The sequence below is a fragment of the Pithys albifrons genome, chromosome 15 (assembly GCF_047495875.1).
Source record: "Pithys albifrons albifrons isolate INPA30051 chromosome 15, PitAlb_v1, whole genome shotgun sequence".
Taxonomy (NCBI): Eukaryota; Metazoa; Chordata; class Aves; order Passeriformes; family Thamnophilidae; genus Pithys; species Pithys albifrons.
The window spans coordinates 18425428-18449466 of NC_092472.1; the positions used below are offsets into that span (position 1 = coordinate 18425428).

At 49.0% G+C, this 24039-nt stretch overlaps 1 protein-coding gene across 8 annotated transcripts in view; it reads right to left on the bottom strand.

The window, feature by feature from the left end:
• Nucleotides 1–12509: 12509 nt before the first annotated feature.
• RAPGEF6 (Rap guanine nucleotide exchange factor 6) overlaps nt 12510–24039 on the bottom strand; it is a 124109-nt gene continuing 112579 nt past the window's right edge. For 6 of the 8 annotated variants that reach the window (XM_071569896.1, XM_071569893.1, XM_071569894.1 and 3 more), the window contains 3 exons: nt 23311–23822; nt 20016–20318; nt 12510–17501 (listed from right to left, as the gene is read on the bottom strand). In XM_071569896.1, the coding sequence (XP_071425997.1) occupies nt 17476–17501; nt 20016–20318; nt 23311–23822 (841 nt within the window). In that variant the 3' untranslated portion in view covers nt 12510–17475. The remainder of the gene's footprint in view (nt 17502–20015; nt 20319–23310; nt 23823–24039) is intronic. The other 2 variants (XM_071569900.1, XM_071569897.1) reach the window with 1 other exon arrangement.

Sequence of the window (24039 nt, forward strand, 5' to 3'; positions counted from 1 at the left end):
GTCCCATGCTACAATGGGGTGTGTATTTACTCTGCAAGACAAAATCCCACCTACAGATGGTTTAGACAAAGAGCACTCAGCTAATTTTAGCTTAGACAGAACCTCATGTGTGTATCTGGGGGACTAAAATTAGATGCACTTTACATACTTCCTAAATTCCCAAGAAGAGCTTCCTCCAGAAATAAGGACCACCAAAACCTTATGCTCTGTACAGGGCAGTTCAATATTTAGGTTTTTTTTCAGGAAACACAAGTACCAAACCCCACTCTCTCTTTTTGCACATCTACAGACAATTTAGAGCCGAGTACTTTTTGTCTATCTTGCAAAATCCCATTATCACCCAGTAATGTGTCCCTGGCACCCCATATGGATATGAGGTAATAATATAATAATAAAATAATTAGTGCTAATTGCCCCAAGCAAATGGTTCCCAAGCAACCCAATAGTGGCAGTAAAGCAATTTGTGCTTTTGAGGTGTCCTTGTCTTCATGTTTGTGTCAGCAGAGCCCAGACCAGGACACCAAAATGGGTGTGAGGGCAGGTGGGAGGAGGTTTGGGGCACCCTGGGCTGGTGGGAGGTGGCACTGCCCATGGCAGGGGGTGGCACTGCCCATGGCAGGGGGTGGCACTGCCCATGCCAGGGGGTGGCACTGCCCATAGCAGGGGCTGGTACTGCCCATGGCAGGGGGTGGCACTGCTCATGCCCAGGGGGTGGCACTGCTCATACCAGGGGGTGGCACTGCCCATGCCAGGGGGTGGCACTGCCCATGCCAGGGGGTGGCACTACCCATGCCAGGGGGTGGCACTGCCCATGCCAGGGGGTGGCACTGCTCATGGCAGGGGGTGGCACTGCCCATGCCGGGGGTGGCACTGCTCATACCAGGGGGTGGCACTGCCCATGCCGGGGGTGGCACTGCTCATACCAGGGGATGGCACTGCCCATGCCAGGGGGTGGCACTGCCCATGGCAGGGGCTGGCACCGCCCATGGCAGGGGGTGGCACCGCCCATGGCAGGGGGGTGGCACTGCCCATGGCAGGAGGTGGCACTGCCCATGCCAGGGGGTGGCACTGCCCATGCCAGGGGGTGGCACTGCCCATGGCAGGGAGTGGCACTGCTCATACCAGGGGGTGGCACTGCCCATGCCAGGGGGTGACACCGCCCATGGCAGGGGGTGGCACTGCTCATACCAGGGGGTGGCACTGCTCATACCAGGGGGTGGCACCGCCCATGGCAGGGGGGTGGCACTGCCCATGGCAGGAGGTGGCACTGCCCATGCCAGGGGGTGGCACTGCCCATGCCGGGGGTGGCACTGCCCATGCCAGGGGGTGGCATCAGAGCAGCTTTGAGGTCCCTTCCGACCCAGACCATTCTGTGATTCCACGATTCTCTCCAGACAAAAGGCAATTTGCAGCTTTTACACAGTGGCGTGCAGAGTAATGATCCTGTTTATTCTCTTCAGGACCTTTCAGCTGAAGTACTTGAAGTTCTTTGGGAACAGAGACTCTTAAAACTCCCTGTGTGGAAGATTTTACCTTCCAGTCAGGCAAAAGTTGGGCTCAGCTTCTTCAGACAAGGCTGCAAAAAGTGGTGGTGTCTCTGCTGTTGTGAGAAGTTGTGATGCCAAACTGTTGCTCAGGCTCCCAGATGATATTTTTCAAAGAATTATTAGTTTAATATTAATTTATTAATAATACATTAATATTAATTGATTTAATTAATATGATATAACTTCATTGCTCCATGAATGAAGTCATCACTTCATTTCCTTACTTAATCACTTGTCCCTTACTTCAGGCTGGCTTTTCCCAGGTGTTCAAGCTCTCCACTCCACACAGCACCATTTAACACTTTACTAAAACATATTAGCACTATTAACACTGACAGAGCCTGGATTTTCAGCACTGCCAAATGCTACTCTGATTTATCTTTTGACCCTTCAGCTCTTCAGAGATGAAAATCAAAACCTTCTAAATCACCTGCATAAATTACTGTCTTTATAATAAAGATATGACTAATAGAATCCCAGTCAATTCAGGATATTCTGAAGCATTGCTCATGGCACAGCTTCTGGATAAAAATAAATGTTCAAACAATCTCAGCCTTGAGCACAGGCCTATCTCTGTGATGCATCATTCTGGTTCCACATAATTATGAAGTAAAACTAAATTGCATTTTGAGAGACCTTTTTCTTTTTTCTCATGTGTGTGAAAGTCCCATCCCTCATGCAGGCATGAGCCCTGTAATTGCAGAAGTGGCACTGTAGCATTGCTGTTTTGACAGCACATTCCAAGCAATTTCTCATTTTCAGAGAGAATTTTTTTTTCATTTTTCTCTCTTTTTTTTTTTTAAAGGAAAAACTTAATAGCCCATTATGCATTGCTTCTAGCAACGTTGAAACTGCTCACAAACAAGTAAAGGGCAGAGCTGTGCCAGCACTGCTGTGGCATCACCAACGTGGAGATGCCAAGGTGGGAATGACCTGGATTAGGGACAACCAGCCCAGCAAACCTCAGACTGCCCAGATCCCACCTCAAGAGCAAAGCAGCTGCAATGCTGACCAAGACAAGACCAAACCCCTAAAATCCAGAAATAAGGGGGGTGAGGGCCCTGCAGAGCTGTCCTGGCACCCCCCCAAGCACCCTCAGCACCCCAGCGTGGAGGGGTATCAGGGTTTGCCCCCAGTGCCATTTGGATACAGGAGATCCACCCAAGCCACCCACCTGGATTGGTATTACCAACATGCAGCCCCATCAGGCACAGAAAATGGGCATTATTTCATGGTGACAAGTATTTGACAGCTTCATGTCCCATCTCTCTCTTGGACTTCAGTAATATCTCACCAAAATAAATAAGTCATTTATATGCAGGATCATATGAACACTCTCCACTCTGTCTTTGTCTTTCTCAGAAACCAGCAGGCTACATTTGCCTCTCAGTTACCTGGATAAACACATTGCTAATAAAAGCAATGGATGTGATAATATTCCTAAAGCATCATTTAACAAAAGGGTGAAATTATTTGACCCAAACAATTCCCAATGTGCTTTATGTGTTGCTGCTGATAGAAATCTCTCCTGCCTCTCACTTCAGCATAAATGAAAAAACAACTGCAACAAAAGCCCTGCAAAATACATTAAAAATATAACATAACAATCTGCATATCTCCAGAAATTACTTTTTCACTGGCATGAGCAATTTTGATCCCAGCATATGTCTGAGAAGTTCTGCTTTTCTCCTTTTAGAAACTGCTCAGATCAGGAACTCCTGATTTAGCTGAAGTTTGATGTGCCAGATCAGTCCCCAGCCCACGAAGCACCAAGAGGGAGATCTGCAGCATTTTGGTGCCTAAAAATGAAGATGGGCACCTCGTGGGCTTGGAAATGAAAGCCAAAGAGGCTGGTTTTGCCAATGGCTGAGAGTTCCTTTGGGCTTTGCACCAGCCAAAGGCACAAGTGAGATCTCCATGCCAGTCCAGCCACCAGCCATGGCTGTGATGTGTGCCCAGTCAGACTCAGAAACATGGACATATCAGCAAAAGCACAGAATTAAATCTCCAGTTCTGGGTCCAGATCTTTGTGGACTTTGCTCAACAAGATACCCCACAAAAAAACCCAAAAAAACCAAACAAAAAAACCCCCACAGAAGATAAAGACATAAATGCCTGAGATTAAATTAGAGGTAAAAGGGGGTTAAACTGAGATTTGGGCTTGTACTGGCTGAGGCAAAACCATTCACCTGCCATGGCTTGGGGACAAAGTGGGAGAACATGAGCATGGCACATGCCCAGCAGTGCCACCCTGCAGGAGAGGCCCTGAGGGGGCACTGCCATTGCCAAAGGAAGCCCCTGAGGATGCACTCATGGGGCATCAGCTTCAGCAGGCACTTCCCTCACAGAGTCACTGAGTGGTCTGGGCTGGAAGGCACCTTAAAGACCCTCATTCCAACCCTCCTGCTGTGGGCAGAGGCACCTTCCACAGGACCAGCTTGCCCAGAACAGCAAGTGGCTCATTAAGGGGCTCTGGGCTCTGATAGCTCGTTATCTTGTCCAAAGCCTGGGACTCCTTTCCCTGCACCCACAGATATGTAGAAGCTCTTAATGAGTCAGGGTGGACCAGGACACTGCCTTGCCTTTCCTTTCCCCCTCACACTCTGCCAGCTGCCCAGGCTCCCTCTCGTGCCCTGGGTCACACAGAAGGTGAAAGCCCCACAGCAGCTCCATGTGGGAGTCAGCTCAGAGAAAAGGCTGTCCCAGTCTCTGGCAGGAATTACATCCTTGTGTGGTGACCATAACAATCCTCTCTACTTACTCACTGTTGCCCTGGGTTGGAGTTTGTGTAGCCACAACCTGTGAGCCCCCTCTTGCCTTTCCACTCCAGCTTTGGTGGGGCATTGTCAGCCAGAATCAGCTGAAAAGAAGGAAATTTCCCACTTGTTAATCTAATTTATTTCACACCGGGTTTGTTCCCTCCCCTCTGTGCCCAAAACCAGCCTCATGAGACCTGGTTTGCTCTCAGGAAACACCTGCAGGTGTAACCCAAGCCCGGGGTCTGTGCCCAAGCCCGGGGTCTGTGCCCAAGCCTGGGGTCTGTGCCCAAGCCTGGGGTCTGTGCCCAAGTATGGGGTCTGTGCCCAAGCCCAGGGTCTGTGCCCAAGTCCAGGGTCTGTGCCCAAGCCCAGGGTCTGTGCCCAAGTATGGGGTCTGTGCCCAAGCCCAGGGTCTGTGCCCAAGTCCAGGGTCTGTGCCCAAGCCCGGGGTCTGTGCCTAAGCCCGGAGTCTGTGCCCAAGCCCGGGGTCTGTGCCCAAGCCCGGGGTCTGTGCCCAAGCCCAGGGTTTGTGCCCAAGCCCAGGGTCTGTGCCCAAGCCCGGGGTCTGTGCCCAAGCCCGGAGTCTGTGCCCAAGCCCGGGGTCTGTGCCCAAGCCCGGGGTTTGTGCCCAAGCCCGGGGTCTGTGTCCAAGCCCGGGGTCTGTGCCCAAGCCCGGGGTCTGTGCCCAAGCCCGGGGTCTGTGTCCAAGCCCGGGGTTTGTGCCCAAGCCCGGGGTCTGTGTCCAAGCCCGGGGTTTGTGCCCAAGCCCGGGGTCTGTGTCCAAGCCCGGGGTCTGTGCCCAAGCCCGGGGTCTGTGCCCAAGTATGGGGTCTGTACCCAAGCCCGGGGTCTGTACCCAAGCCCGGGGTCTGTGCCCAAGCCCAGAGTCTGTGCCCAAGCCCGGGGTCTGTGCCCAAGCCCGGGGTCTGTGCCCAAGCCCAGGGTTTGTGCCCAAGACCAGAGTCTGTGCCCAAGCCTGGGGTCTGTGCCCAAGCCCGGGGTCTGTGCCCAAGCCCGGGGTCTGTGGCCAAGTATGGGGTCTGTGCCCAAGCCTGGGGTCTGTGCCCAAGTCCAGAGTCTGTGCCCAAGCCCGGGGTCTGTGCCCAAGCCTGGGGTCTGTGCCCAAGCCCGGGGTCTGTGCCCAAGCCCAGGGTTTGTGCCCAAGCCCGGGGTCTGTGCCCAAGCCCGGGGTCTGTGCCAGGTGGCTCTGGGTTTGCATTGCAATCAGCTGGCCAAGAGGTCTTTGTGTGTGTTTTCTCTCCCTGGCAAGGTGTGGCAAAGCCCAGGGACAGCAGCTGGGCAGTGAGGAGCCCTGCATGCCCAGCAGGGGCTGGCACACTGTGCCAGTGTGTGAGGAATCCTGAGCATGGGGCCTACAGAAATGCCCCGTGGGATTAACCTTCCCCTTCCCACCTCACAGTCCCACCGAGGCATTTGTGCATTCTTAATTTTCATTAATGAAATCACCAGGGGTGCTCTTGCACATGTACCCCTGCAAATCAGCTTTCAAGGGGCAAAAAAAATTAAAAAGAAAAATCTCTGAGTGTCTTTCTTCCCCATGAGGACTTTTGGAAAATACTTTCACTTGCTTCTGTTCCTCTGAACTTGAGACCTCCCAAGATCTTTGGCTGAATGTTCAAGTTCAGCACAGACAGTTCAATTCCAGAGGTATCCTTAGTAAATGGTCTCCTTTTTAAAAAAAGTTAAAACCAAAAGATCTCAGAAGGGCAGCATTTAAGTGAGAACACAGTTTCTCTCAGCTTTTATTTTTTATTTGCCATTGCTGCCAGCATTCTGCAGGAAGGGGGTTTGTCCTTGGCTTAATGATATTTAATAAACCATAATGCCACTAATTTGCCTGGGCTTCTAATGAGGCTGCTCTGAAAGGCTCTCTTCCTTTAGTCCTGCATTTTCTTAATGAAATGAACTTTGTTCTCATCCTGTTGTCTTTGCTGGGGTCTTTCATCTGCTGCTCTGCTATTCTTGAGCTTTTCAGCCTATTTGATAAGCTGCAACACAGACATAGCCAGATAAAAAAAGAAGCTTCATTATTGTCTCCAATGAAGGAATTGGGCCGAGTGACCTCACCAGGGAACAGGAGTGACTGTGGATCTCTCAGCCTGCTGTCCCTGCTCCCTCCAGCTTCACATTCTCACTTCTTGGGCTGCCCCAGCCAGTTCTAGGGACTTCCAAACGTTGCCATCAGCTGTCCCAGCCAGGCTGGAGCTCCCCAGATTAACCCTGCCCTTGGCTCTCCCCTTCTCAGGGTTGGCAGCACCCCTGTCTGATCCCCCCTCACCCTGCAGCTTCCCTTCTGCAATATTAACAGGGAGTTTAAATGTGGCAGGGCTCAGGTTTTTACTGGTTTTTTTCATTAAATTTATAAAATGCTGCTGAAGTGCCATTCATGTTGAAAAGCTGCCTCTCTCTATCAAGGCTTCTTGGACTAAACACAACAATATAACAAACACTGGCCATTAATAATTGAGAAAAACGCCTTCCCTGTGCCTTGTTTTTCAGCAGGATGATGTGTTATTAGTTTATAGATATATATTTTTTAGCTGAAGGCTTTTTTTTGGCAGCAATTTGGCCTTCACAATAATGGACTTTACTGTATGTAAAGCCTTAGAAAAATAGTCTTTTCGAGAGAGGTTGGACAGTGAATGACTCTGGTTTGGAGAGGGAGTTTGTTTTGCAGTGAAACAGGAAAATAGTGCCATCTTTTGGGCTGAGTGGCTCTGCCACATCATGCTGGGGATCAACAGCCCCAACCTGCTGCCACATCAACAGCTGGATTTAGGTCTGGCTTGTGCTGCTCAGGAAGTCTCATTTTGTGCCCTAAAACCACAATAAATTCTGGATTCAGCCCATGTGCAAGGGAAAGGCTGTTGATCCTGGAGGTCTCCCTGCCATGAGCAGACTCATCTCACACTCCCAGTCCTGCCCTGGGCTCTCACCAACCTGAGGTTCCAGCTGGAAAGCAAAGGGGCAGATCCCACCACTCCCTGAGCAGCAGGGAAAGACTCCCAGCCACATTTTCTGCAAAACTCACTTATATTAAACACAGTCCAACGTTTTTGAATTGGATTCATCAGTTCTAAAAATCAGGGGAGAGAATCTGAGTCTCAGCTCTGCATTCCATTGTTGAGATGAATGGCACTTCAACTGGCATTTTATAAATTTAACCAAAAAAAACACTATAAAAAACTCGAGTCCTGCAACATTTAAATTCAATTAGGGGTAGCAGTAGCTCAATAATCAGATGCATAAAAAGATGACACTCCCACATACAACACACCACACTGGGATATTTTGCATTTGTCTCATAAGGAGGAATGTAGCTTTTAATCAGTATTTTTACCTGGACATCACCTTTTCCCTTCTGTTCTCACCAACAAGAATCCTCAAATATGATCCTTTTTATTCTACAAAACCAACTTTTTGGAACAAGTCGGTAAATGTTTATTGTACTGAGAAAAGGACCCACCTTGGAGCTCTTTCTGCAGAAAAATGAACATTCCTCCGCAGTGCTGCATCTCACAGTGTTATTTTTCTTTCCTGGGGTCACACAGAAAACAATATTCCAGTGTTGTTCCAGATATCTGCAGTTATTTGACACGGCCAAGCTCGTGGGGAGGCAGCGCCCAGACGTGTCCTGCAATTAAGATCTCGAGTTATTGACTTCCCACTGACATCAGGAAGTCTATTAAAGTCTGCTGTGGGCAATATGTATTTGCCATTGTACAGGTGCACAACACTCTGCAAAGCAGCCAAATGAAGGAGCAAAACCCTCCAGAGCTGCACAAACACCCTGAGGCTGCAGGAACGGGCCGGTGCCACCTCCTGCTCCGGCAGCAAAGGCTCTGGAGGCACCCAGGGAAAGGCTTCATTCATTCCTCTTGAAAGGCTGCAGGATAAATAAATATGTATGGAGTTATGTAGAGATGCATTTAGATGGAGCTCAAAGAGAAAAGAGCTGAAGGACACGAGTCAACACGTGTTCAGGAGAGTCATTCCAGCTCGGCAGAGACGTTCCCGTTCCATGGGGAACAAACCCAAGTTCCAGCAGTTTCCCCACCCAAACTTCCCTGTTTATGCAGCTTTTATTATGCTGTTTCTTCAGGCATCAGGGTTAGTTTGGCTTTTTGGTGGAGTGTTTTCTCTTTCCTTTCCCACAGATAAGCCCATACAGGGAGTTTCTCCTGACCTTGGGGACATTATGAGGAGCTCAGCAATCATCTCGGATTTTATTCAGGCTTTAAAAGTGAACGGGGGTGTTTGCACAGACATCCCTGGGATTCAGAGCTGCCTTCTGAATGTTTTTCCTATAAAGACTCTAATGACATTGTGCTGGTTTTACTACTGCTCCACTAAACCCTCTCACAAGTGACACCAGACTTTTCTGGCTGTAATGACTGTCAGCTGCCAGCTCTACCCAACATGATTATCTTGCTTAACCTTCACTTCCCAATAATTAGCAAAAGCAATATTAAAATTCCTCCCCAGGCATTTGCTACCCAAAGACAACAATTTGATGCTCTAAAAGCACCTGTAGCTTTTAATAGAACAGCAATCAGAACAACTAAAATGCAAAAGGAAAGAGGAATCCCAGGCTGCATCAGGAATTTAACCATTTCAGGCATGGCACTTCTCTTTGTTCTTTGGCTACAACGTCTCCAAGACTTACATTTGTTTAAATATTTTTTAGAAGAGGCAGCATTTAAAAACCAGCTACACTGGATTAAATGCATGATCTGGAATAAAATCACAAAGAACTCCCCTGTAGGCCCTGCATCAACTTTGTGCCACCAGATCTTTGTGCTCAACTCACCACACGTTTGAATTTCATAAACATGAGCATAGGAGGGGGTTCTTCTGGGGTTTGAAAATAAGCCCAGAGAGATTAAAAAACATCCTATTGCACAGCAAATATCATCACCCTAAGTGGAAAAGGACCTTCCTGTGGATCCTGGCCATAAGGCAAGCAAGTTCCCTGCTGCTCAGAACAGAGAAGGATTGCATCCCCTCTGCAGGGCTTATTTCTCCAGCAATTTAGGAATCTCAGCTCCCACTGGACTGGAAGGTGTCCCTGCCCTGGCTTAGAAGGGGATGATCTTTAAGGTGCCTCCCAACCCAACCCATTCTCTGACTCTCTCCTTCCTCTCTCTGTTGGAGCAGGGGCTGTGGGTGGGAAAGGGCACCAGGTATGGCACTTTGGTGGAGGTTGGTCTCAGATAGCAAGCCCAGGATTTCAGCATTTCCTTTCCACCTGCCACAGAGGCCCCACGAGGCCCCATTTTCCCCCAGCACTCCACAATCCCCTGCAGCCCTGACACAGTGATGGAGCTCAGCAATTCCAGCCCAGTGTTCTTTGATCCTTTGCCATGCTCAGAACAACGTGTCAGGCTCAGTGCTATTCCCAAGGGTCTGAGCTGCCTCTCACTGAGTTATTGATCTGCAGAATTCCAGCTGCCCACACATCATTTGCCCAGTGAAAAGCCTGGCTGGCAATTGCCACCCTCTGCACAGAGCCAGGGCTGCCAGGGGCACCTGTGGGGACAGAGAGGGCACTCCTGCCCAGCCTGGGCTGCTCCCAAAGCAGGCCCAGCCCCAGCCAGAGCCCCTGGCCCACCCCAGGCACAGCTGGGTTAACATCACCCCAGGCTGTGCCCCTGCAGCCACTCTGCTTGTTTGACAGCACTGGATGAAACATTCAATGACACCTGCAAGTCATTCATGCTCATGTTACTCGTGTAAACACCTGGTGGGACACCACAGACCACAGTGCTGAACCTCTTGAAATGCCAGCCCAGCCACCTGTGGAGTAATAACTCAGATTACAAAGATGAGCCCAGCACCCCCCTAGCCCAGCACCCCCCTAGCCCAGCACACCCCCAGCCCAGCCCAGCTCTGCTGCAATAGGCTCTGCAGGGGCACCGCTGCCCACCGTGGGTTGGGGAGGTGCCACACCACAGGTGGGGCCCCTTTATTGCTAAGGAATGGCAAATGCTGCAGAGAAAACACCCCCCCAGCTCCGGGGCTGTGATGCCCCTTTAATGCCCTGTGAGGGTCCAGCTCACACCTTGCAGGGTCACATCCCTGCATTCAAACAACCCAAGGGACCCACCAGCAGGTGCCAGTGCAGGGTCCCTCTGGCCACAGGTGACATTTCCACTTGGCAGGAAAGGGCAGGGGGAGTGGAAACATCAGCTGCTGAATCTCTTGGTCTATATTTTGCCCAGCATTGAGGAGGAAGCCAGGGCCACACACATGAGACCTTCCCCTCCATCAGCTTCACTACTAACACAGCAAATAAAATGAGAGAAAGCAGAGGAGTCCCCACATTGCAGCCAAACACCAGTGCTGTGTGTACCCAAACACACCAAGGGGAGACCAGACGTGGTTGCAACCCAGGGCAGGCAGGTCCTGAAAGCCTCCAGCAATCTCTGCCAGCCCAGAAGAGCTTGCCCAGCTTTGCAGCTCCCCCTTACCTTTCCCTGGTTAAACACTGGCACCTCCCTCCATGGGTTTTGCATCCTGCTGAACAGCCACGTGGACTTTTGCTGCTCCAAACCCACCAGCCCCAGGACCATCACACTGTGGAGCTGTTCAAAACAAGTCGTGTTTACTAATAAATGAGTTGGTATTTATAATAAACTTGACAGTGCCTGATGGATATAAAAATAAACCAGCTGCCACTCAGCTCTGTGCCTAAAACAGATGTTTGAGGATATAAAATCACGTTGTGAGGTTTGAAACTGCAGATACAGTTACAACTTTCATCTTTATTGCTGCTCCTGAGTGTTAAATGCAACTAATCTACAGTGGAACTTCACTTATTCCCGTATTTCTTGGCTCTGCCAGGCCAAGGCTGCCATGCAGCACTGGCACACGGGGATTATTCTCCTCCTCTGCCACGTTCAGGGGGATGAACAGAGATCTTTGTGGAGCCCATTTAACATTCATCTCGTACAAACCACTTGGCTCTTCCTGCATTTCCAGGAGGCACAGAACAATGAAAGTCTTTGGGGCAATACCCTGGGGAAAGACATTGTGCTCTTCAGTTGATGGGCTGTGGGAATTCAGCATCAGGAGCCAGAGCAGCCCAGCACGAGGAGAGCCAGGGGCAGGTTAAATCAATATCGTGTTCATTTCCTTCCTACTTTTTTCCTTTTTTTTACAATTCTTTTTATATTTTGTGTTTTCAAGGTTTTCAAGAGCTGCTTTACAAACCCCTCCTCCCCCAGATGTCATCAGTTCATGTCACTGTGAGCATCCAGGACCTGGATCTCCAGGAAAGCTAAAAATACTGCAAATTCTGGGTCAAACCACCAGAGCTGCTGCCACAGCCTGAAAGGACACGGTGCAAACATCAGAGGCTCCGAGTGCTCCTCCTGAAGTGCTGCTGGGCAAGGAGAAATGCTTTTGCTCCAGCCCCAAAAGTGCAGGAATTCAACCCAGAGGTAGGAGTGGTGCAGGGACAGGTTTCAGCCCTCATTGTGCTCAAACATGGTCCCTCCAGCACATTTCACCATCTTAATAAATGAAAATAGTAATAAAAAATGTCCCCACTGCCACCCAGCAGAGCGATGGGTGCTGGCTGAGCATCCCACAGGCTCACAGGGCAATGCTGGCCTCTTGTGGCAGCTCTGCTCACTCTTCCTTCTTCCACAAGAACAGCAGTTTTCAGAAGCTAAAAAAAAAATAAAAACATGATCACGTCCCAGAAAAGTGCCTAAAATCGAAGATTCCTGAGAAGAAAACCACGTTGGTTTTGATCAAAGTTCTGAGCACCAGGTCAGGCTGGGCAGGGCTCTGAGCAGCTGGAAGGTGTCCCTGCCCATGGCAGGGGTGGGACTGGATGGGCTTTAAGGTCCCTTCCCACACAAACCACTCAGTGATTTGAGATTCTAAAGCTGAAATGCCTCAGAGAAAGGAGTCAGATGGTGAAGGTGAAAGCTCAGCTCTCACCTGACTGGCAGGTGTGTGCCCACAGCCCCAGGCACAGGCAGGGAGCCAAATGCCCTTGGCACAGGGGCAGAGAAGCTGCAGCCTCTGCTTGCCAGCACATCACCCTCACATCACACGAGTGTCCTGCTCCCTAAAACATTTCTCCATAAGGTTCCCACCAAGCTGATCTTTTGGGTGATCTCAGCCCCACCCTCCAGAGAATAACTGCTAAAAACAATTAATATATGTAGATTGTTTATTGGTTCCAACATATTAATAGATTGGATAATAAACAGTACTTTTAAACATTCTCTTAACCAAAAATATAACAAATATTTACAATCACTCAGTAAAAATACAAAAAGCATACAGAGGCACTGTCTTTCTAAAAGACATAAGTGTAAGAGGTATCAAAAAATAGGAGACAAACATTGCTTGTTACAGAATACTTTACAATCACTGACTTGTGCAGTACAATTGCTATTGGAATATCATTACATCTGTGCAGTTTTGCCAATATGCTCACATATTTAGAATTTAATTATACCAAGCTAAACTGCATTCCAGGTATATCAAAAATAAAGATAAAACAATAAAAAGCACAACAGAAGCAAAAGCTGGGTTGGGAATTCAAGGTAGCTTACCCTCTATACAAGTGTTCTAAAATATAATGTGTAAAGCTTTTCCAAAGAGAGAATATCCCTTTTTCCTTCTCTTTTTGCAAAGGCAGTGGTAAATTATCCTTGAAAAATTCCAATGCTTTATAAAAACTCAAATGACAGGGTCATAGTTCCACTGTTGTCTGCCATAAAATGACTTGGGAGGTGATGAAAGGGGGTTTGCAGCAGCCCTGTGGCCCCACAGGCTGCTCTGGGAGTGGCAGATCCAGCCCTGGGCACACTCTCTGCCCTGGGCAGGTGCCCCCAGTGCCAGCACAGCCTGACCCCAGCCATGGGCTCTGCCCCTCCCAGGGCACCATCACACCCTGACCCCCCCAGTGTGCTCAGCTGGGGGGACCCCTCAGGATCACTGACTCCAACTCCTGGCCCTGCCCAGGACCATCCCCAGGAGTCACTCCCTGTGCCCCAGAGCATCATCCAAACCCTCCTGGAGCTCTGGCAGCCTTGGGGCTGTGCCCACTGCCCTGGGGAGCCTGGTCAGTGCCCACCACCCTCTGGGGAAGAACCTTGTCCTGAGATCCAACCTGACCCTGCCCTGGCACAGCTCCAGCCATTCCCTGGGTGCTGTCCCTGCCCTGGCACAGTTCCAGCCATTCCCTGGGTGCTGTCCCTGCCCTGGCACAGCTCCAGCCATTCCCTGGGTGCTGTCCATGCCCTGGCACAGCTCCAGCCATTCCCTGGGTGCTGTCTCTGCCCTGGCACAGCTCCAGCCATTCCCTGGGGGCTGTCCCTGTCCTGGCACGGCTCCAGCCATTCCCTGGGTGCTGTCCCTGCCCTGGCACAGCTCCAGCCATTCCCTGGGTGCTGTCCCTGCCCTGGAACAGTTCCAGCCATTCCCTGGGTGCTGTCCCTGCCCTGGCACAGTTCCAGTCATTCCCTGGGTGCTGTCCCTGCCCTGGCACAGCTCCAGCCATTCCCTGGGGGCTGTCCCTGCCCTGGCACAGCTCCAGCCCTTCCCTGGGTGCTGTCCCTGCCCTGGCACAGCTCCAGCCATTCCCTGGGGGATGTCCCTGCTCTGGCACGGCTCCAGCCATTCCCTGGGGGATGTCCCTGCCCTGGCACAGCTCCAGCCATTCCCTGGGTGCTGTCCCTGCCCTGGCACGACTCCAGCCATTCCCTGGGGGCTGTCCCTGGTCTTTGGAGTGAAGAGATCTGTACTTGTCCCTCCTCTGCCCCCCATGAGGATGTTGCAGACCCCAGTGAAGTCTCTCCTCAGTCTCTCCTTCTCCAGCTGGAGAAACCAAGTGCCCTGAGCTGCTCCTCACACACTTCCCCTCCAGACCTTCCCATCCTCTTTTGGATGCTCTCTAAGAGCTTTTTATATTGTGGTGCTCAAAACTGCCCCCAGGACTCAAGGTGAGGCTGCACCTCTGGAGTAAAGGCAAAAGGAAGGAGACAGGAAGGAAGGAAATGTTATTGGAAAGCACCTAAAATTTGCCACATTGCAAAAAACATGAACTGCCAACACCCACAGCCATGGCCTTTTCATTCTCTTGGACATCTGGGAGATGAACCCAGAGCTCAGAGGCTCAGTGATCTCATTTCACCCTTTTTGCAAGTGGAGAGGCCAAATCAGTTCCCCCAACCCACACTGCTTTCTCAGGAGTGAGATGGAGGTTCAGGATTTATAATGAAACATGGTGTGCTTAAATCACAGGAATCTGAACTGCATCTTTTACTCACAAGTCAGGAGCAAACAAGGAGCAGGGAGTGAGGAAACTCAGGGATGGCAGTGGAAGAACATGATGTGAGGCACCTCAATAGTTCACCAACATCAGAGCCCGAGCCAGAGGTGCCAGGCAGAGGTGCCAGGTGAGGCTCTGTGATCCAGAACACATCACTTCAGGGTGCAGCAGGTCTTCACCACCACCTTCCCTATGTCTGAATGACCAAAAAAGGGATAATGTCTCTTCAAACCCACAGCAGACACACAACAACATTTGGCCCCAGCCCCGATCAATGTGATGGGGCGAGTTAAAAAGGAAGGGAGGAGCGAAGAGCCCGCAAGGAGCAGCAGAGCAGCCACACTGGGAAGGCAGGAGAAGCAGGAGCAGCTCATCTCTCCATGGTCTATGCACACCAGCTGTACTGGTAACACCATCAGCGAGGCCTTCCCTCAGCCCAGGAGTGTTCTGGGTGGCCAAGCCCTGCCGGGCACTCAGGGGAGGAGCTGCTGGTGCCAAACACCAGGTCTGGGCAGTGATTTCCTCAGCTGCTCTTGCTGCCTGCCAGGGCAGACCCCCACCCACTGCCCAGAGGCTCCCCCCTGACCTCAGAGGCAGCACCACTGGGGTTTGGGGGGAAAGGAAGCCCCTTCAGTAACCCCCACCCTCTCACGTTTGTTCCCAGCTCACCCCCAGGCTGAGCCCCCACATGGGGTGATGCACCTGGCACAGCTCAGGAGGTTTCCTGATGGACACACAGCCTGTTGTTTGCAGGCAGAAGTTCAGGAGAAACTCCAGCAGAGGGTGGGATGGCCAGGACCTGGATTTGCATCCCCCAGAATACCAGTTTAAGGGTTCTGTTATCCATGTTCCATGTGCTGGGAACTCTCAACCTGCCCTGCATTGCTTTGACACTTGCATTACTTTGTCCTCATTAAGGCCTGTGCAGGTTCATTATATTCATTAAGGCCTCAAAAAAGCAAAATGCATTTATTATGCTATTTTCATTTTTTTTTTCCAACTATTTGCTTCTCAGATACTTGTGCCAAAAATTCATCCAGCCAACCAATTAATAATAAATTAAGCATCCCCTCCTCAGCATCACTGTTCTTTCCACCCTCCCAATTCCAGTCCCTGCAGGTGGTTGCAGGGAATGCTGAGCCTGGAAGGCAGACACAGGCTGGGTCACACATCCACCTGGCTGCAGCAGCTGCTGTGGGGAAAGCACATCAAAGGCTTTGGGTTGTTTTTGGTACTTGTGACATTTTCCAAAAATGTTGCATTCACCTTGCACCCCTGCACACAGACAGGATAAAGAAAAAAACCCTTAAAGCTCTTCACAACTATGGATATAGAAATCAGTTTTGAGGCACTGTAAAAATGACAAACATCATCTTTCTAGCTTAGGCTGTAAACATCACAACAAAGATTTACAATTAAATGTTTAAATACATATTCACACATTCATGTCTGGTTTTAACACTAGAATGGGGTGTCATGTGCAGAAAGAAAGAAGAAAGAAAGAGAAGAACCTGCAGGTATTTCCAGTTCTACCCCTCTGCACTCTGGCTGGCTAAAAGCAAAATCAAAGAAGCAATTTTTTTACCACAGTCAGAGAGGCTCATGGGTTAATACTGTCTGGCTGTAAGTCAGAACTCTGACATCAACACCACCAGGATTTCTAACTAGGATTTAAAACAAAATGGTTTGGATTATCTGTAGTTTCCAGAGGAACAGCACAGGGTTTTTTACCCCATCATAAAATGCATGATGCTCTGATGAAAGGATTATGTTGTTTAATATTCAGTTTCACAAATTGTACTGTGAAAGGCAGTAATTCTTTCATTATTTGTTTCAAAGACAACCTTTGCACTGAAATCCTGTGCAACTCTGAGGCAAGGCCAGGATGTGTGGGATGATCTTAAAACCCACAACACACAGCTGGAGTTTGGGTTTTTAGAACACACTTTGCATGCTGAGCTCTGCAGGGCAAACCTGATTACAGCTCTTTTGGGAAAGCTCCAGATCCCCCCAAATGGTGCCCATGAGCTGCAGCTTCCACATTTCAAATGTTTTTAAAGAGGGGAGGAGAGCACCAACTCTTGCCAGCTAAAGGAATTCCAGGAATCCTTGGAGGGCAGCAGGTTTCTGCTGTGTCCATGTGGGAGGGGAGCAGGGCCTGACACCCACTGCCCTGCAGGGCTTTGGGTTCTACTTACACTAAATCTAAAATTCCTAGATTTCTGCACCTGGAACAGCCCACTTCTAGTTTTCTGTGTTTATTCTGAGAGCACAACAGCTGATGGGTAGCTAAGTTATTGTCACATTGACTAAATATTTCTATTAGCCAACCAGAGCACTCCCAACACAAATAAAGGAAACTCCCATTTAAAAAAAAGAAAACTTAAATTAATAAATTATTTTCAGATACTTCAGCAACGTCCTTTGCTTTTGCTGACATTTTGATATAATCTTTTCTTTTTTTTTTGAAGTTCATAAAATAACACTCTTAGATTTCTAATGGTCATGTAGAAAATAACGACAATGGGAACTACCAGAGGACTGGGTGGTATCATACAGAAGAACTTCTGAGTTTCAAGTGGTGGTGACAACTGGTCCTCCCCAGGGCACGAGGCCATCTCTGGGTGCCAGAGCTGGTGCCCAGGCAGTCAGCACACTCCTTGAACACCTTGTTCTGTTTTCCTGGGGCAGTGGCAGAGTGGAGGAAGGTGTAGAGAGGGGAATCCAACCCGTGTCCAGGGCAGGCAGAGTCTGAGGTCAGTAGCAGCAAGTCGTTAGCGGTCGCTAACAGAACCACGAGGTCCTTGTCCCATGTCCCTTGTGTGGTGAGCACTGTACACAAACAGCCCAAGGCTTACACTGCTGACACTTGTTCATCTTCTGCAAAACAAGACAGAAAACCAGTCAGTCACTCCTGCAGTCCCCCCTGGGGCTCAGAGGGCACAGAGCAGTGATGGGATCAGGTGGGTCTGTGACTTCACCACTTCATCAGAGTGTTTTCATTGTCTTTATCACTGATCACTCCATATTCCCATCACCATTTATGGAATCCTCAAGCAATCACAGGACCACAGAATGGTTTGGGTTGGAAGGGACCTTAGAGAATCCCATTCCACCCCCTGCCATGGGCAGGGACACCTTCCACCAGCCCAGGGTGCTCCAAGCCCCATCCAGCATGGCCTTGGACACTTCCAGGGATGGGGCAGCCACAGTTTCTGCAGTCTGAGGTATGATCATCACAGGATAAAGACATATTGCAAAACAGAAAATCCCAGATCCTCCAAAAATTATCAGCATGCAGCTCCCAGTATGCCAAAAGCTAAAGATTTGGGAGAAAAGCCACCAAATTCCCATGCAGTGAGCATTTTATCCCAAATAAAATTAACCAAGCACTTAAAAAATAGTAAAATACACTTCTCTAAAAGTGTATGGTTAAATTTAGTAGAAAAATTTGGATTGAAATGTTTGAAGCAATTGCTTCTTTAGTTTTACATCAGAAACATCTGAATTAATGCTGGGCAATTTTACAGTTACTTTAAGTTTGAACTGCAGTACTAATATGGATGTTAAATACTGTTTAGATATTTTAAAGGGCCAAGATATGATCATTCTGCATCACAAATTGTTTTAATCTTAATCCAGGCTCATCTGAAACCAAACTGAAATGGAAGGAAATGATCACAACACTCTAATAAAAAATGAGTTCACCAGCAAAGGGTATGGAGAGATCCCATTGGTGCACAGGCATTAAAAGCAAATCAGCAGATAAACAATTGTGTGGAAATTCCCCTGCCCTGAGGTCAGTTTTGACACAATGTAAGAGGAGTCTTTATCAGCAAAGCCTCTCACATTCTGGACAGCCCACAGAGGCCGTGCTTGGCAGCACTGGCTGTGGCTTCAAACAAGATCATGAAAAATTGAACTGAAGAGACACCGTCAGGTCAAGCTGGGCAGAGAACAGAGGATTCAGCAAATGCACTTTGCAGAAGAACAGAAGTTCACTATTATTTTGTTCAACACTTTTAAACTCAGTCTCCAAAAATATCTGGTGAGGCACAAGGCAGCTGAATGCCAGCACATGGGAATGAAGGGAGTTCCCCAAATCCAAACCACTCAGTTTAAGCCATCACCTAAACCAGTGGGACATCAGTCCATCAGCCCAGAGAGGCTGGAATATTTCCACATGTCATTCATAGTCTGTCAGTGTCCCCTCCCTGCTTGAGAGGGGGCAGATTTTAAAGAAAAAAAAAGTAAAAATAAAATAACATCTACATGCTCTTAAGTGTCTCAGTTGTACTTTAGGAGACCTTATACGTGTATTTATATATATATTTCTTTATATATAATTGAGAGTCTGGTGCTAACAAGCTTTTTCTAATGGGAAGGCATTACTTTTGATTTAAACACATATATCCATGTATATTTATACATATATATTTCTTTATATATAATTTAGAGTCTTGGTGCCAACACACTTTTTCCAAAGGGAAGGCATTACTGATTTCAACATCTACATGGGAAGGCATTCCTCTGACTTCAACATGTACACCCATGCACACAGCTGTGCACAGGCACATTTATATATATATTTATCTCTATATAATTTAGAGTCTTGGTGCCCACGTGCTTTTTTTAAACAGGTGTTCTCTCTGATTTCAACATGTATACCCATGCACCCAGCTGTGCATATGTATATTTATATATGCATTTCTTTATATAGAATTGAGAGTCTGGTGCTAACATGCTTTTCCCAAAGGGAAGGCATTCTTACTGACTTACACATGTATGTGGGAAGGCATTCTGTCTGATTTAACCACGAACATCCATGCACATTGCTGTGCATATGTATATTTATATATATATATATTTATATATAATTGAGAGTCTGGTGCTAACATGCTTTTCCCAAAGGGAAGGCATTCTTACTGACTTACACATGTATATGGGAGGGCATTCTTTCTGATTTAACCATGAACATCCATGCACATTGCTGTGCATAGGTATATATATATTTTTATATATAATTGAGAGTCTGGTGCCAACATGCTTTTTCCAAAGGGAAGACATTCTTTCTGATTTAACCATGAACATCCATGCACATTGCTGTGCATATGTATATTTATATATATATTTTTATATATAATTGAGAGTCTGGTGCCAACATGCTTTTTCCAAAGGGAAGGCATTCCTTCTGATGTAACCATGCCCACCCATGCCCACAGCTGTGCACGACACACCCAGCTGTGCCGGTGCACACGGCCATGCAGACACACTCGTGTACAGAGATTACCCGAGTTTAATCTCCAAGCGTGACCCCAGAGAAGCCCAGCAGGTGTGAGGGGCCGTGGGGCAGCCCCTGCAGACCCAGCTCCCCCAGCCCCAGGTTTCACCTACCATCCTCTCCACTATCTGCGCCGGGCATGGCGGGGGTCAGGGGGCTGGGCGGCTGCCGGCCGTGCCACGGCCGCGTCCTCGAGGAGACACACTCGCCACCCACAGCAGCTGCTGGAGGTCTACAGAGGTCACTGTGCAGCATCTTTGACCTCTGCACTGCCACACTATAGTCTGGAGGTTTGAGGTGTGGGTGGTGGGGCGATCCTTCCTTTATGTCCGCTAAGGAAATCCCCAAATATCCCGGAGGGGTGGGCGGTGGCTCCCTATACCTATCGTCCTTCTTAGGTGAGGTGACACAGTACACTGGCACAAGAAATAAGCAATGGAAATGGTAAAGAAGAAAACAAAGGAAACAAAACGTTAAAAAATCATGAAATGTTACAATGGCAAAACAGAAACTGATAACAAAATGCAAACGCAGGAACACTGGTTATAACGAGAGCAGTAGGTATTTATGTTTTCATTCCTGTTTCCTGTTTATTTTAAGAAGTCAGAGTAGCTAAAGAACCCCCAAACTCCTTCGGTGAGATGCCAATTGAGTGGAAACTGACTTGGAATACTGAATTTCACCTGTGTGGTACGATCACAGAATCACAGACTATTCTGAGTTGGAAGGACCCACAAGGATCATCGAGTCCAACTCTTCAGTCAATGGCCCACACAGGGGATTGAGCCATGACCGTGGCATTGTTACAACCAAGTTTTACCCAACTGAGCTAACTGGACTGCAAGTTTCTCTGAGTTCAGACTGCACTGAACAGCCCTCATTACAGCCCCTACTCCTGTGGCCCCCCTGCAGCAGAGGATGGAGCCAGCCCTGCCCCATGTGCTGCCACTGCTGCCAGGCTGGCAGTGCCAACAGCAGCCACTGAGCCAACTGGCCCAAGGGGACTCTGCCCAGCCTGCTGGCACTCCACAGCAACAACTGCTGCTGGGCTTTCCACATCCACCTCATCACCCAAAGGGAGGTCAGGGGCTCACCAGAAACTCATTACAATAAAATATCACTGTATCAACTGGTGTGTATGAAGACATGAAACCACCCAGCTGTGCTACAGGGAAAAAAACTGTATGACATAAAACTGCTCCTATGGGGCAAACTGTATATTGAGCCTGCATTCAATGTTTTATATTTCCAAGAGTGAGTACTAGCTTATCACATCCACACTTTTCTTTTTTTTTTTGCTTTGTTTCTTTTTATACCCTTATCTTAAAACTATGGTCTCTGTTTACAAGTGAGAAATAACCAGGCACAGTCACAGAAACAGCCTCTGGGCAGGCTGTGTTACACCTTGTGCACTCATGAAAAGGCTACAGTCAATAATATTTATTTGCAATGTCCATGCCATGTAATTCATCTTCTCCCTTCCTGCTCTGTTCAGGTCCCAGAGGCTCCCAAACCCAAATTTAACCCTTCTTAAGTTGCCTCCCCTCCCTCCCACTCCAGGTCTGGGGCTCATGTGCACGTTAAATTGGGCTCTTTCCATGGACATGCTGCAACAGGAGAGTTTCAAAGCCAGGATAATTTTTAAAATCTGTTAATTGAGTGAATTTGCATTCTTCCTCTGGATCCATTTTAAACAGCACACACCCATTATTTTCATTTATTCCAGCAACTGTAATAGCTTCTTATCTTAGAACAATGTGAAGGGATGAAAAATAAAGGAGCATTTCCTATTGTACTGTGGAGCTGTGAGATTGCAGGGTTGGTATCAGGAACAGGAGCTGGTTCACAGCTGATGGCCCTGGTTCATGGTTAAACAACCAAAGCCAAATTCAGTCAGTCTGGGGTTTAGAGATACACGTGGCAGAGATTTAACACTGTTGAATGACAGGATTTATTTTCATTTAAAGCACTGTCTGTGAGAAAGGAGGGGCAGTGAAGGAGGTTTGCCCTCCCCTGAAGGGATGAGGAAGGGTTGGGGCCTCCCAGCAAACCCTCCCCTTTAGTCCTGGCTGGATTTGCAGGAGGGCTGGCGAGGGTGGGTATGTTCTCCTTCAAAGGAGAAAGCTCCAGGCTCCCTAGAGCTAAACTTTAGTCTACTGCAGTAATGAAAGAATAAAGTGTCCTTTATCAAGTTCCAATTCATAACATTTTACAATCAGTGAAATAAAGTGGAAGTATCTTTGGCATATTGTATGGTGGTGAACAGCGAACAGATCTGCATCTGCAAACCAGGAATCACCTCCACCTGCACCAGGTCCTTCCCTCAGCAGACACACACACTGCTCAGAGCTCTCACCAGCACAGGGGGAAGGCTCTGTGGTGCAGGATGGAAACGGGAAAGGGAGGGAAGAGCTGTGAGCAAAGACTGCACATACTGAGCAGTGACTGTGCCATCTCCTCAAGGAGCTCGTGGGCAGCTTTGAGAGGCTGCAGGGGCAGAGCACAGGCACAGCAATGAGCTGGGAGCACGTTTTCTGCAAGGCTCCACCACGGTCTCTACTCCAAAGCCAAGGAGGGGGAACCCAATCCAAGCCCTCTGCCCTACTGTGTGAAGTTTATTCAGGCAATTACCTTTGGCAACATAAACGCCTCCAGCAATCAGTCAGTAATTAAAGTGCATTTCAGCTGCACCCTTCACTTACAGTCTTAGAAAGCTTTGCATTCCATGTTTTATCTTGTTGCTAACCCTGTTCCTTTGGTTTTGGCTGCTGCACTCACTAGGCCAGGGGTAGAACATCTTGCTTGATAGAATGATGCATATTTGAAAGGACATTTTTAAGTTTTTCTCCTTTCATACACAGCCAAACTGCAGCTGTATAATCAAATAAATGGCAGCCTAAAATAGCAAAGACAGGAAAGGAATGTGCTTTGCCCTTGAGCTTCCAGAGACCAAGGCCCTGGGGATGAAAGGTGCCCCAGAGGGGCAGGTGAGCTCCACAGCACTCAGCAGTCACACTCTTCCCACCGAGTTCCTGGGAAGTCTGTATTACAAGGAGCATGTGACTGTTGCTCCCTGTCAGGGGAACATCTGCAATGATGAGTACACTTCCAAAAAAAAGGCAAAAAGCCACACTACAGAGAGGAGCTGCCTGACATTTCCCTGCAGCTTTGCTGCAGACCCATGAAGCGATGGGGAACTGTGCTCCCCCTTTATCCTGACGCTTGTGATGCAGAAGGTGGTGGCTTGGGAACACACTGTGTGTGCAGTGCTGCCATTACAACCATGGGGGAAGCTGAATTTAACGTGCCAGACAGCCCCAGACCCGCTGAACTCCTTTCTCAACAACCCAATACCAAAATGGGCAGCAGCTGCAGCAGCAGCTCCCACGAGCTGCCGCCCTGACTTACCTATCAGGCCTTTTTCTGTGCTGGAGGTGACAGTTTTGTAAGCTGTGTCAGCGCCTGCTTTAGAGTCCAAGCCCTCGGGCTGCTCCGCCGTGGAGCTCTCCAGCCCCCTGCGCTTGATTGTCCCATAGTTTGTGTCGTAGGTGTCCGAGAGGGAGCTGGAGGAGGCCCAGCTCTGCCGGGACTGGTCCAGCTCCGCGCTGGCTTTCGACGGCCTGTTGGCTTTGGAAAAGGCTTCGGAATACAAATAACCCTCCTCGGAGTAACAGTTTGTGGGCTCCACCTCAGCGATAGGCGCGTCCAGCTGCGTGTGCCGGTAGGAGTTGAGCAGGTCCCAGCTCTTCTGGTTGGGGATGTTCTGGAAGTTGTCATGGGAGCTGCTCGAGCAGGAGGTCCAGCTGCCCCGGCCGCTGTCCGCGGCCTCCACCGTGATGTGCTCGTGGGAGATCTCCTCGCTGCTCATGGAGGATGTGAAAGCCATCCCTCGGATCAGGGCAGGCCTCGTCATCGACCAGCTGCGTTGGAACACAGGGGAAATAGGGAAAAAAACACCTGTAAGCTTTTAAAATATGAGTGACATACTCAGAGCCAGCTGGTTGTAGGACAGCTCTGGGTTTGCACAGGTAAGAGCAGGGTCAGGGCTCTCAGGAGCACCAACAGGAGACAGAGTTACTCCCAACCCACTACTGCACAAGGCAGCAGGGAAGTTGTTCCCAAGGGAATAACAAGTTT